Genomic DNA, 14,219 nt, shown 5'->3' with positions numbered 1-14,219 from the left:
AGTTGAAATGGAGTTGAGCAATGGAGAAGGGGTACAGTATATATTTGTTTTGTGTGGTTTTTGTTGATGTTTATGGTAAATTCTGTTTTCGTTCCATACATAATTAAATCTCCTATAATTTGCCATGCATGTTTTAGGTGTAAAAGAGAAACAAGATCTACTGCGCTGCACATTTTTCCTGTAGATTTGCTATTCAGAAGTGATATTTTAATTAACATTGTGTACTAATGTCTTATTCTATCATCAAATGCTAGGGGAGATTGCTCTACAGGGCTGGTAGGCAGTACAGTTGGCCATAGCTTATTTCTGTAAGTGTGTAATGAACTGATCTTCACTTTAATGCTTAAACTAAACACTAATTCTGTATCTATGTTTATTAAAATAGTAAAGTCTTCTAGCTGAGTTTGAAGAGTGGTAATTCATTAGTGAAATACCCGTATTTTCTTCAATTAAACAATAATGTATTTTCCAAACATACTTCATTCAGATGCTAAGACACTGGTAATTTTCAGATCAAAATAAACTGTGAAGTCTGGTTAAGGTGAAGTAAAATGGTCAACTAGTTCTGTTGGTTTTATTTTTATCAAAAAAATCAAAGTCCCTCCTGAGATACTCAGATAAACATAGTTCTTCCGCAGAACTCCAACTCTCTAGGGCACAGTGGCTTTGAAAGCCAGAAAAATACTAGTTCAGTTCTGTAACTGAAAAGTGACCATGCAAAACTGGCACCATCTAATCTGCAGTGATTCATCTGTACATAATTTTTTCTCACTTTAAGAATAAAACTGAGCTACGTTATCTTTTCTTTCCCCCTCTGTTCATCTCGAAGACCCCATAGAGCTAAGATTGTTCTCACTGTTACTGTTTTCATCCTGTTTGTACCTGTAAATGCTGTTCCTATCCTTTCCCCAGTGGTGCTTTAGATAACTCCTTTTGTTTCAAAACAGAATCTTGTATTTGGAGTCAGAACTTGATTCTAGTTTAAAACTCTTGATAACAATTGCAGGGCTCTGATTTGTAGTTTTTGCTCACAGATTTTTTGCTTGGGCTGGGAAAAGCAATTTTCTCACTGGAATCTGAGCTAATCCTCAAACTTGGAACATGTGGAGTGAGGAACAAACCACTTGTGAACTAATTTACATTTGCTGCATACACCATTAAATACATTTCATCTAGACAGCCCCAACAAATGCTATCACAGAGCTTTCCATGCTGTTGCACAGATTCACAACAGTGAATGTCAGTGTTTAATGACAGAAGAAGAGGAGGAGAAAGCGCTGGGAAATGTGGAGGTTTGTGGCTCTCCTGTGTCCAGCCACACAGCACTGTTGCCCACATCATAGCGCATCACGTCCAGGAGAAAGACAAGCTTTCATCCATGTTTCTAACAGTAACAGCGTTAGTTCCTGCTGTGGAAAGGCAGACCTTTCCTTTGTGGTTTATAGTAATATGGCTGGTTACAGAATGGATCTGGAGTTACTGGGTCATATCCACGACAGCAGAATCACATGGAAAACAAGATATAGCAGATTATGGTCAGCAGGGAAATTCAGCTCCTGTAGAAGAACATGGCCAAACCAACACAGCCCATATTCACTGATGGTATTCTCCAATAGGTCTCATACATATCCAGACCAAGATTAAAATTGTCTCGTGCCAGGTTGCTCAGCTCCTGCATTTGAGAACTGTTCGCTCTCCTCTGTGAAGTTGCCCTGATAAGTTTATGAAGTGCTAGCTAGGTTTTTCTCCTTCTGAATAACCAAAATTACCTCAGCCAGTCTTTGGCTGCAGGAAAATGTTCAAATCCTTAGGTTCATTGGTTCTGTTAATTCTTTCTCATATCAGGGCCTATGTATTTCACAGCAGATCTACAAAGAGGTGTCAGGACAGATTGTTCTGTGAATGTTACAAGCTCGCCTAAGGTAAACTGCTATGACGAAACTCATGTGATGCCTCTAACCAGCCCTGCAGAACTGAACTTTACCAGGTTTAACTCTGTGTTGTAAATCTTGCTCCAGAAGTCCCCTTAGTGCCTGAAAGCTCTTTAGGTAATTTCCACCGACCCTTCAGATTCTGTATCTGTCACATGAACTACATGGGCTTTTCCAGCCAGAGCCTTTCTTCAAAAAGGTGTTCAGCTGCATAAACTGGAAGAGGTTCTTTGCTTCTGCCAGAGGTCATAATCCCTGCTATGGAAACCTATGCATTGGCACTTATAAACTGATACAGGTTTGTAATTCCTGTAAGAATCCTGAGCAGTGTGTCAGAAAATTTAAAACTATAGTAGGTAGCTTTAAAATTAGCCGTTCAAATGCCTCTTAAGCCTACAGAGGTGTAAACCTTAATTTTGTGTGGGAATGGCAATACTTGCAGTGTGTTTCTTTGTGTATTTTTGCCACCTCAGATATGGCTGACCAGTTATTGTCAGTCTTTCAATTTAATATTGTTCAAACTTCCGAAGAAGAAGTATTTAGGTTTTGAATGAAAAATGCATTCAAAAGCAGGCATAAAGTGGAAAGGCAGAGATCAGGAAACTTCTTAATTCACTGTACTGAAAGCTCTTAATAGATTGTATATCTACAGAAGAGGTTGTGTAGCTTGTCTATGGTTCCTATAGCTTGTTTGCTACGGTATTTTCAGTGAATATGTATGTGCGTTATGCTTCCACTGACATGCAGTTTGCTCCACTTTATAACCAGTGACTTCCACTTCACCATGTCTGATTGAAGCATATTTACACAATATTTTTCTAGTAAGCTCATTTTGAGTGAATACAATCTGTCTCCCTAAAATCAGCAATATGATCTGATTTAGGTTTATACTAAGTTTTTTCCCCATCTGAAATTATAGATAAATGAATACACTTTTAAAAATGTTTTGAAGAGTTCTGCTGAACTTTTTTCCTCTCTTTTATGGATCCTGATTCTAAAATCAGATGTACACAGAGAACAGGAGGTGGACTGACTGCCATAATTCATGCAGTGATCTGAAGAATGTGACTTCAGCATGGAAATGGCTTTAAATTTGAGCCTGAGATGTGCTGAAATTATCTCCATGCTCATTGGGTAGTTAGTTTCTGAAAGAAAAATAGCAGGGAGGAGATCAATGGCATCTCGTCCAGCTTAACACATAAAAGAGTTATTATCTTCAGGTGAGTATAAACATAAGAAGAAACCCTTGAAGCATATCCAGCCTTTCTCTAGCTCTTTGTGACTGCGGTAGCAGTTATGAAAGGCAGTGATTTATTTCTCATTTGTAAGTGTATGATAGGAAAACTTTAGAGAGATATGAGTCACTACAGGCTTGGGAGTTTCTTCCCAGAGTTTGAAATAAACTTCCAGAAGTTGAGGCCGTCAGCCTGCAGACTGAATCTTGAATTTTAGATGGTCGAATCTTTTGCCTTCAACTGTATAGGATCTTTTTCATTGATTATATATGTGAGTTGGTTACAAAGGGCCTGGTTCTTTGCCTGATTGTGCACTTCTAATGGGGTACAGTGGTTCACTGGTGATTTTACTGGGTTTAGAATCTTGAACAGGGTGTGTCCTCATTTACCTTGTCATTCAAGTTTGTCTTTTCATACAGGGCAGTCTGATAGCTGTAAAGTCAGTATTAAAGGAGTCTTAAATTTTCTGTTAAAAGAAAATAATTCTTGTGATTTGTTGTTCATGCATACTTAATTTTTGTGTGTGTCATGCGGAGGTACATTGATTATGGAGTCCTGGAAAATCAGGATCTTGCTTTTGGTGTTACCAATTTAATGCATTTGTACTAGACACATCAGACTTGTGTTTCAAAATCTCAAAACCCCATCTATGCAAACTGACAAAGAGTATTGGAAGTAGTGTAGAACCTCACCTCCTGTCTGAACTTTGTCCCTGTGGGACGCGTTTGATCTCAGTTCAGCTATTTTCTTTTGGGTTGTCAGATGTTAATTTTTTTTTTGGAATTGCAGTTAAATTGTTCTGTTATCTGTGGTGACAAGTAAATAATATGGAGATAACAGCTTTAGGGGTGTTTTCAACTTGGATATTATCTTCAATATGTTATACATGTTACATATGGATGTTAGGCAAGTGTTTCCCATCTAACTCTGTGTCTGTTGTTTGTGCCTTGGAAACCACAAACCCCTTTGCTCTTCGTAGAAAACCAGAAGAATAACAGTAAATTTTCATTTCTACCTTCTGCTTGAATTTTCTTAGGGAGCAGTCATTCAGGTATCTAAAGACATCCAAGGCTGGATTAGTTGCACTGTAAATCTCAGGACTGACTAGATTTATAGTCTGCTGAAGTGGACTGCATGCGTAAAGTCTAAGCGACTTACACAGTAAGAAAGCGGCATCACAGCTTCACAGAAGATGCTTGTCATTGCAAGCAAACAACTTGCTCTAGACCTCTTGACCTCTTGATGCGGTTAATGGCAGTGATAAACACCACTTGTATTGGAAGCCGTGAAATGTTCTTGTATGTACCAGCCTTAACATCTCAGGCTCTGGGTCCTTTTCAGTCATCTTCCACTCCAATACAGATGGTTCATTTTCAGTGGTAACAGTGAGTGCAGATTCAGTATTTTGCCAAGATAGACTCTAAATGGGTAGAATGGCGCAAGTGATCTTGAAAATGGTATATAGTAAACTTGCACATCAGAGACTTAACTTGTCTTGTGGTCCAGGAAGGCAAGACTCTTGTTTGCTTGGATGCTTTCCTGGTTTGGTCAAGGATTTCTAGAAAGAAGTCGCTGAATCTAAAATGCATTTTCCACTCTGTTTTGAACTGCTTAAATGTGTGATTTTCAGGAAGTATTTTATTTTCTCTACAATTATGTTAAGATTGACTACTGTACAAGAATAGACCCTGAGCTGTTGCAAATACAGTTGATTATAGATTCACACTCAGTTTTTGTGGAAATATGAGGTGGTTTAGTCTCCACTGGTGTGACCAAGAAGAGTGGTTTCACGCAGCCTGACACCAGTGTAGTTTTTTAACTTGTGGAAAACATCATAGTTACATAGTTGGAATAGGGCTATTTGTGGGGACAATGCAAATAGTATAAGATTTTTGGCTGCTTTATCATGCACAATACAATAATATGATCAAATAAAGGTAATGATTAAGCTGCATGATAAGGCAAACAGAGGGATTTGTTTGGGTTTTGACCAATAATTAAATAATTTCTTATTCTGCAACCATATTCAAAATTGCTGGCCTTCCCTAGCTGAAAGGTGTTTCCTTTGAAATTGTCAGACAGTTGGTATGGAGCTTTTCCTGTTGCCCTGTGGTTGTGTTTAGGGCTGTGATTCCAAAACCCTCTCTCTGAAGGATAATTAACAGCAGAACTGCAGATAGCAGTTGGCCCCAGGCAGTCACATTCTTATCAGAAGAAAACACGTATGGTAGTATAGCATGTAAAGCAGGAGTACAACCGCAGCTGTTTGCACAAAGATCATCATCTCATCTGCTGCAACCAGCCCCCTTTCTAATAAAGAAGATACAAATGATTTTTTTTAATACAGATTTAGTTATGAGGTGGTAGGGAGATAGAAAGGACACAGCTGCTTGGAGGATAGATGAAAAGTCTCCCCAAGAAAATGTTCTGGCTGGTTTATTTCACATGGTTCAGATGCTGCTATTAACTGGCCAGTATAGTTTATTCAAAATGAGGTTTCATTCCTTACCAAGTAGTGTAAAATATTTGCTTGGGGGAAAATTGTAAATTAACATAGGAGCAAAATCTAAGAAATGGCAAGGACCTCCAGTCTCTAGTGTAGTGCTTAGTGCCCATCAGAATTGAGATTTACTGGGAAAAAAAAAAAAAGTCCATCGGTTGCAGTAAGCACACCCTTATCAAAATAAGCAAAAATGTTATAATCTGTTTCCTCAGATCATCTCACTCTGCTGCAAAACTAGTTCTGTTGAGCACATTTCCAAATGGAAGTAACATAAGTTCATCCCTTAAAATGAGGTCATTGCCTCCCCCCTCAACAAATGTTAGGCATGGTTAGCATCTTTTTGTTGGGACTCAAGCCAGAATGCATCCTGCTCCGGCACAATGGGAACCTGCTGGGGGTTTCCCTTCACAACAGCTACTGTTAAAGATGGAGTGAAAAACAAAACCCTGCTCCCAATGTGAAAAAAAAGACTGGATTTTTAATCTGAAAAAGAAGCCACTGTAAGCAGAACACAAAGGAAAGAGAGATAAGCATACTAAAAATACCATCAGTATGGGAGGGGCCTGTGCACATTGGAAATAATGGCTTTGCACTTTTGAGAGTTCACTAAATAATACATATTCTCTGTTTTCTGAGAGGACCCCATCTAGTCTCATAGAAAAGCCAGGCCAGACCCTGGGGTGATGGTCAGTGAAAATTTCCTAATAGTTTTTGTCTTTACTCATGCTAAATAGTCTTAACTTCACTGGGAGCACTTGGAGAACAAGAGAGTAAATATGTATTTGTTAGTGTGAGTCAGCATCAGCATTTTCTGTTTTAAAATGGAGGCTTAAGATAATATCCAAGTGACTTGGGAGTTAGTCTTTCCTGTAATAGAAATATCCTTAACTCATGTAGCTTTTCCTCAAAATGGGGAAACAGTTTTCACATCTTACCCCTGCGTGTCACAGGTTGTGCCATCCATTATGTGGCGGGGCTGGAGGACCTTAGGGTAAAGAAGGTTTGGGAAACAGAACTGCTACCAGCATGGGTTATTCAGCCTCAGCCTTTTTCAGAGACGTCTCCAGGATGAAGGCTGTTGAAATGAGCTCCAGACTGGAAAACCTGTTGTGGGCTGCAGGCAGCCCACAATCTGCAAGCTTACCAGCCTGCTGTACATTAGAGAATTTAATTTTTATAGCATAGTACATTAAAGGGAAATACACAAATTTAAAAGAAATATACATTGCATAAAACCTGCATTCGTTAGCCAATCACCTGCATTTATGCATTTCTTAAAATTAGAAATAATCCCTTTTTTCTTCCAAGAAAGTATGGGGGTAGAGGGGAGAAGTCATACCATCTGTGAAGAAAAAAGCTTGATATTATGCATGCATCAGTACTGGTGCTCTCATAAATACACTGTTTATTAAATATTGTCTGAATAACCATTTCAGGACTAAATGCTGTGCACAGGATATGAGGTCTGTCTCTCCAAGAAGTGAAACACTTGCAGGAATCTTGATTTTTAATTGAGTCTGGGTATAGAGATTGAAAGTTTAGCATCCCCAGAGAGCACAAGAGGGAGCAGGGAAAGGCTTTGGGGACACAGCCTGACAACAGGGATCCTGTCCAAACGCAGAGGAAGGGCTTCAATCTTTGTGGCTGACTGCAAGAACATCTAAGATTCAGGGTGCTTTGATGTATGTCCCATGCCTGTTGTTCTCTTGATATTTGTCAAGACAGTAGAGAATCAAAAGCCGATTTTCGTCTTCATTTCATGTTGGCATTGATTAAAAAAAAGAAGAAAAAAAGAAAGAAAGAAAGGGATCTGAGTAGATTGCTAGCTTACAGAATGCCTCTCTCCAGAATACTGGGGGTTAAGTAGTTAGTAATGGAGAAAATTTTTATTAGGCCCTGTTAAGGGAATTTCCTGCAGACGTGCTGGCTTTTCAGATGCCAGCTAGCGTGGAAGGTGGAAGTGGGTATGTCGAGAACAGATACCCACAGAGGGAACAGTTACCTGCGTGGGGGTCCTGAGTGATGGCTGGAAACCTAAAATCCTTTATTCCCCTACTTTGCTTTTTAATGCATTTAATAACAGGTCCTTGATCAGTCTTTTACATGGGCTTCCAGGTACGACGGCAATTCAGATAAATAATTATTTAACATTATTGTTACGCTTGTTTGATCTTTTAAATCCATCGGTGATTAGAGCTTAGGCTTGATGCTGCTCCTGTCTGTGCAATCCAGAGGCAATTACAGGCTCTATCAGGGATTCCAAGAAGTTTTGTTTTAAATGAAACAATGCCAATTGGAAATGACATTTTTCTACTTTGCTGTGGTATTTAAAAAAAACCCAAACCTGAACTGAGGCTTTAAATAGAAACGTAAAATTGAGAAAGTTTTAGGTTCAGAAATGTGAAAGTTTTGGTTTGATGCTTTTGATCATTTTCTACTGACCCCTTTGCATAGCTTTTGTAAAAGTTGGATAGTGTTCATCAGTTCTTGTGGGTTTTGGAAATGGAATGTCTTAAAAACAAGGGTATTCAAGGCATCTTGCAAGGTAGAAAAAACTTGGAAGTCTGGTCTTTACCTAAGCAGGTCTGAAGTAATGCCTTAGTTATAGAGAAAGTGGAAGCTGGCAATGCTACTTCTGAAGGAGCTGGAATTACTTTTGGTTTCCAAAGATATTGGTGCTCTCTTCTCTCTAATGTTATTGCTTGTTTCTGCTTATGGCAGAAACTGTAATGGATGGAGAGAATCCCAGAAGCCCCACTGAACTTTTTGCACAAGTGTACAACCTCAATCTGTTACCCTTCTGTGCAAATCTCAACATTTCTGTGCATGGTGGCCCAGAAAGGGTGAGTTAACCAGTGTGAGGTGAGTTAACCCAGCCTGAGGGCTTGGGAGCTTTAGCCAAAGCCAGAAAAAAAGGTTTTCCCTCTTCTCAGTGCACAGGGATGTGTTACACCCTGGCTGCCAAGGCTACTCATGGAGTTTCACACACTAGCTCACATCACGTTCAAGTAACTGGAAACCAGTAAGGTGGAAACTGGAAGTGCCAACTCAGATCAGCTGAGGTGTGGTAGAGTTTGTGTGATCCCTGGCATACTGTTAAGTGGCAGCTTCTCTGGGTTTTTCCTAGTTGTCATTGTAGTGTCTGCGCATAGTGGCGCTGCTTTTCTGTATGGTGCCCCTTGTGCTGGGAGCCTGTCCCTGTCTGAACAGCGAGTCCAGGCTGATGGGTGAGCTGGGTGCTGTGCCCACACCCCACCAGCCCTGCCACACAGGTGGCAGCCCAGCTGATGATGTCAGTGATGCTTCTGGATATTTTGAGCAAAAGGAGTGAGTTTTGAGTGGTGACTGGCAAATGAGGGCATGCTTTTTGCTTGAAGGATTTCAGGAGTAGATTTGTGCATCACAAGCACCTGAACTAGCTTGATCTGAAACATTTTTATATGTCCCCAGGCTGGAAGTGGGACCTAATATTTGTCCATCCTCCTGTTAGTGAGCAAGTGCTTCCAAAAGAAGTCCCGAAAAGATACAGGCATTGCTCTCCCTCTACAGTGAAACAGCAGTTAGTTGTTAATGTGAATACCAGCTATCACTCCTTCTGCCTTCCCCCCTCCCCTCCATTTTGTCTGAGCAAACAAAAAGGTTTAAATGTTTCTGAGTATGAGCAGTGTTTCTTGTCTAGCGTGCATTAATGTGACTGGTGGGAACTGATTTTCCATAGCAAGCTTCTCTGATGCATCCCTTCCCCACTCAGAAGCAGCTGTAAACAGCTGATGTTAATTATCGTCCACCTGCTGACTATGCCAAACAGACATGCCATTACACTGTGACAAAAAAGGCTCCCAGTCTATTAAGTCCTCCCTCATACCTTTAGTAATGCTGATAAAATGCTGACCTGTTTTTTACCCCAGTGGCTGCTGTTGCTAAGCACCGAGAATATGACCTGTCTTCTGTAATAATCTGCATTGCACAGTTCAGATGATCTTCCAAATGAAAGTGTTTTACCGCACCTCTCAGGGCAGCTATTCTTCCCCACAGTCTTTTCAGTTCGGACCATGTAGTTAGTAGCACACCTTGTTTTTTATAAAGCATAATTAAACATTTGTATTTGGTGACTGTTTTGTTGGCAGCAGATCGCAGAAGTTGATTTGTAATGATCACTGTGGTGTGCCTGGAAAATAATGATTAAGAGCAGAGAACGCTGTAAGGTAGTAAATTACCATCGCAAAGTGGAATGCCATGTGTGTAAAACTTGGGAGAAAATGAAATCCATAAGTAATTGTTCTGTCCTTGGAAGAGAGAGCTTGTTGTATTGAAAGTACTAGTAAAATAGTCTTGTAGCTTGTACTGGTACAAAGAAAGCAGAATCCATACCCACTTACCATTTTGCTGTCATTATGCCCAAGATTGCTTCATCAACCTCACAGGAAAGTAACTTCAGATGAGCTTGAAGCAATGCTCGAACGGAACATCCAGTTTACAGTAGTTGCATTGACAGGAATGGAGAAAGATCTATAGCAAATCGAGAAAATGGGGAATAATAATAAAATTATAAGTAACTAAGCCTTGGTGACAGGGCGTTTTGTACTTCTCTCAGCAATTACTGCTTTCAGTTTTTTCTATGAAGATATCTGTTGCACTCTTTTAGAACCTTGAGGGATCATAAGGCACTTAAAGTTGTAGTGGTGTAAGCCTGTGATGAAATGATACTGGGCAGGGGGAGGAAGATTATTCCTGTTATACCAATAGAGAAAAGGACATAAAAAAAATATGTTGACTGCCCAAGATTCCAGGGAAAGCATCAAAGATTATACAATTTGTCCCTCTTGAAAGCTAACCCAGTTCATTCCACTTGCTCCAAGGCAGGATCAGCATTATCTTAAACTGTCCTTGGTGGATATTTGCATAACTTGTTAAAACCCTCTGGGGATGGGAATTACTTTCAGTGACTCTTTCACGACTTAACCATCCTTTCTGCCATCCTTATGTTCAAGCTGAAGTCATCATAAAGCAAATTTGCACAGCTATCTTTAAAGTAAGATCTGAAAAAAATAATAATAATTGCAGCTTAGATAATAGCACTGCACCTAGGGATTTATGGCTACTTCACTGAATGTGGGCAGATATTGTAAATATAACGTGCCATAAAATGCGAGAGGATGGAGAAGATCAAACTAAATGTAATCATATGTTAGATTTCAAAATGCCTTAATTTGTAGAACTGTGTTTTTTCATTCAGTAGTCCAGTCCTTCAATGTGGAGTATTTTGGATCTTTTAAGATCTGTTGCGTGACATTTCACAGTACTGGTCTGATCCGTTTGGCTTGGACATTAAAAGGTTGTGTGGCACTTCTGGAAAGAGCAGAGTGGTTTCCATGGAGTCCTGTCCTGAGCCTCACCATGTTTGTCTTCCATGCTGTGTACCAGATGTGTCCCTGGCTACTAGCCTTGCATGTTAGACAGTACTGCATAATTCATTTTTATATATGAAGTCAAATCTTGTGCTGCCTAGTCAGGCAGACAGCCTATTTACACCAGAGAGAGTTTGCATAAGCAAGGAGTGCAGGATTTGACCCATATTTCATAAGGCAGTTTGGCATCCTTTCATGTCTAGTTAAATGTATGTACAGTATGTTGTATCATTAGTAACTTCTTTGACAAGGGAATATATATTTTATACTGTGCTGCAATTTTTAATTGGGCCTTTTCATTTTTTCTTGCAGTCTGACACAAATGCAAGTTACCTGAGAGCTGCTCGAGCTGGCAACTTGGAAAAGGCTCTTGACTACTTAAAAAGTGGAGTGGACATCAACATTTCAAATCAGGTTGAAGAATATTTTGATCAAATTTCCTGGATAAATACCTTTCTCACTATTTCTTCAATCTCTCTTTATATTTGCACTTCACGTTGATGATAATTTCTGTGGGTTCTGATGAGCCATGTTTACATGTTTTATCCAATTAAAATGGGGGGGGGTACCCTTTTTTTTTACCCAAGACACAATTTCACTTCTATTTGGAGAATGTTGTGCTATTTACCGTTATCTTTCATTCCATTTGTATCACATCAGATCATGAGACAGCACACAGAACTTGAGACCCAGAGCTAGTATTTCCTGACTTAAATCATTCTCTTTCCTTATAATCTAGTATGTATATATATATGTATATATATAATGTATATATATATGTGTATATATATGTGTGTATATATATTTTATATATATATACATATATAATCTATGTAAAGTTTACATAACAGTGGGTTTTGGAAGCAGTTCTCTCACTGGGATATAATAATTTGTCCCTTGATATGTTTGCTATGCTGGAAAACCTTTGTCAATTTTTCCCATTGCTTTTCTTCTTTTCTTCTTTTTTTTTTTAAAAAAAAAAAAAAAAATCAGAATGGGTTGAATGCTCTCCATCTTGCTTCCAAAGAAGGACATGTAGAAGTTGTCTCTGAACTGATACAGCGAGGTGCCAGTGTGGATGCAGCGACAAAGGTCAGTCAGGCCTATCTAATTGTTATCTTGTTCACATTGACGGCGTGGGCACAGGGTGTCAGCCAACTGACAGAGACATTTCTGCAGCACTAATTGCCCATCTTCCACTGGTGGAGTGGTCTCAATAACTCTTTAATAGAAACTTTTTAGATTATAGTAAATGCCACAGGTTACTAGGGATGAGATTTACTGAACAAATTGTAGATTCCTGTCTTGGTTTCTGTCCATGTCTTCTAGATTAACTTACCCATTAGAAGTATTCAGTAAGAGTATACCATTGCAAGAAATACTGTATTTTAAAGTGGAATATATTCTTGATAGTATTGTCATGTATTCAAGCTCAGGTTTTGTATTCTTTTCAAATATCCCTGTCTCTCACTCCAGAAAGGAAACACAGCATTGCACATAGCATCCCTCGCTGGACAAGCAGAAGTAGTCAAAGTGTTGGTGACAAATCGGGCCAATGTCAACGCACAGTCTCAGGTAAAGTGATATTTCCCTGTTTGGTACTATCAAAAACTTTGTTGATATTAAAATCATTCTACACTTATAAATGATAATATTAGTAGGTGTATTTGTCAGATCTCATTGTGTTAATACTGGTCCCTGAAAATAGGGTTTAATAGAGTCAAGAAGATGAATGTAATTCTGCTAACATCAAAAAAAAACCCAAACTAACCTCCTTTGTCACCTGTTCCACACACGTAGGTAACCAACATCAGGTGCAAGGACAAAGTTGAAACACACAGCTGCCATTTTATTACTGAAGTAGGCATTTTAGTGAGTGTAGTGCTGAGTTCATTCCCACCTTATAACTCAACATACAATTAAAACTTCAAATTCTTCCAGCTCTCCCCCTTCTGCTCTACCCCTTGCCAGGTGGTCAGAGTGTACCAAGAGGCATCATGGACATACCAAGTCTTGTCCTCCCCCACAGGCATGACAGCACAATGAAATCCCAGGTTGTGTTCAGGTCTTTCCCCACAAAGAATGTCACCCATCAGCAGGGATTAATTCTGAGTTGCCCACCTCATTCATCAACAGAGGAAACACAGATATGACATCTGTTTTAAGTTGTCCACAAGCCACACGCCCCTGGAGTTGAAGGAAGTGGAGGCACATCCAGGGGTGTCTGCAGGGTACTGGAAGTGGTTGTGTAAGTCAGCCCAGCAAAGCATGTACCCTTCCACCTTAGATCTGCCCTCCGGTGTCCTATAAGCTGCTAATTGTTACAGAGTTAGAAGAGATACTGATAGAACAAGACAGCGAGAGAGAACTTGTTCAAATTAAAAGGATCCTGTTTTGCATAATTCAGTGTCTCAGTCTTAATTGAGCTCATCCCCTTTCCTTGTACAAGGAGGTACTGCAAGAATATGCAGAGCCTTTAAGTTTGGTCAAGTCCTTTGAACGAATATTTAAGTCAATTACAGAAAATTTGAAATAAGGGAAAACAGTCCTGCTGTTAAGAGCAAAGCAGTCAAATGAGACAGAGAAAAACTCTGGCTCAAAAAAGGCATAAACCACAGATTGTTGAAAACCAGGTGCCTGTGCCATAGGAGATGTCCCTGCATGCCTGCCCCATTCCTGTTCTCCCTTCTGAGGGGCTGGCTGGTAGGCAGTGTCAGAGAAGGGATCAGATTAAGAGATTGTCATCTTATCTGGCCCAGAATTGCCATTCTTCTGTATTACAAAGATGTGGGCATGATAGAAAATATTTGCTAAAAAGGGAAATTAAAAACTTTACATTTTAAAGAAATATGGCTTTTTCTTTGGTCTCTCAAAGAATATGAACAAAATGTTTAAAAGAATCAATTTCAAAAATGTCAGTTATTTATGATTTCTGTTTCATGTTTCCTTCACCTGGACAAAGAAAATAGGCAGCTCAGTTCTCCTTTCTTACTCTTTTATACTAGCTAGATACAGCAATATTTGTTTTCAGGCACCATACCATTTTTTTAAGAGAACAACAACAACAACAACTAGTTTTAAGTAAAATCTTCCATGTCTGTTAAGAAGAAAAACAAAGCAGAAATATTTCCAGTGGTTTTCC

At 39.3% G+C, this 14,219-nt stretch overlaps 1 protein-coding gene across 7 annotated transcripts in view; it reads left to right on the top strand.

Moving 5' to 3' along the window:
* The window catches only part of ANK3 (ankyrin 3), a 381,110-nt gene that overhangs the window by 221,390 nt on the left and 145,501 nt on the right, over positions 1-14,219 (top strand). For all 7 annotated transcript variants that reach the window (XM_080402708.1, XM_080402712.1, XM_080402710.1 and 4 more), the window contains 3 exons: positions 11,390-11,491; positions 12,071-12,169; positions 12,554-12,652. In XM_080402708.1, coding sequence (XP_080258834.1) covers positions 11,390-11,491; positions 12,071-12,169; positions 12,554-12,652 — 300 coding nt within the window. The remainder of the gene's footprint in view (positions 1-11,389; positions 11,492-12,070; positions 12,170-12,553; positions 12,653-14,219) is intronic.

Source organism: Falco punctatus (genome assembly GCF_963210335.1).
Source record: "Falco punctatus genome assembly, chromosome: 9".
NCBI lineage: Eukaryota > Metazoa > Chordata > Aves > Falconiformes > Falconidae > Falco > Falco punctatus.
The sequence above is the reverse complement of the archived record's forward strand: the minus strand, read 5'-3'. Positions and strand labels throughout refer to the sequence as shown.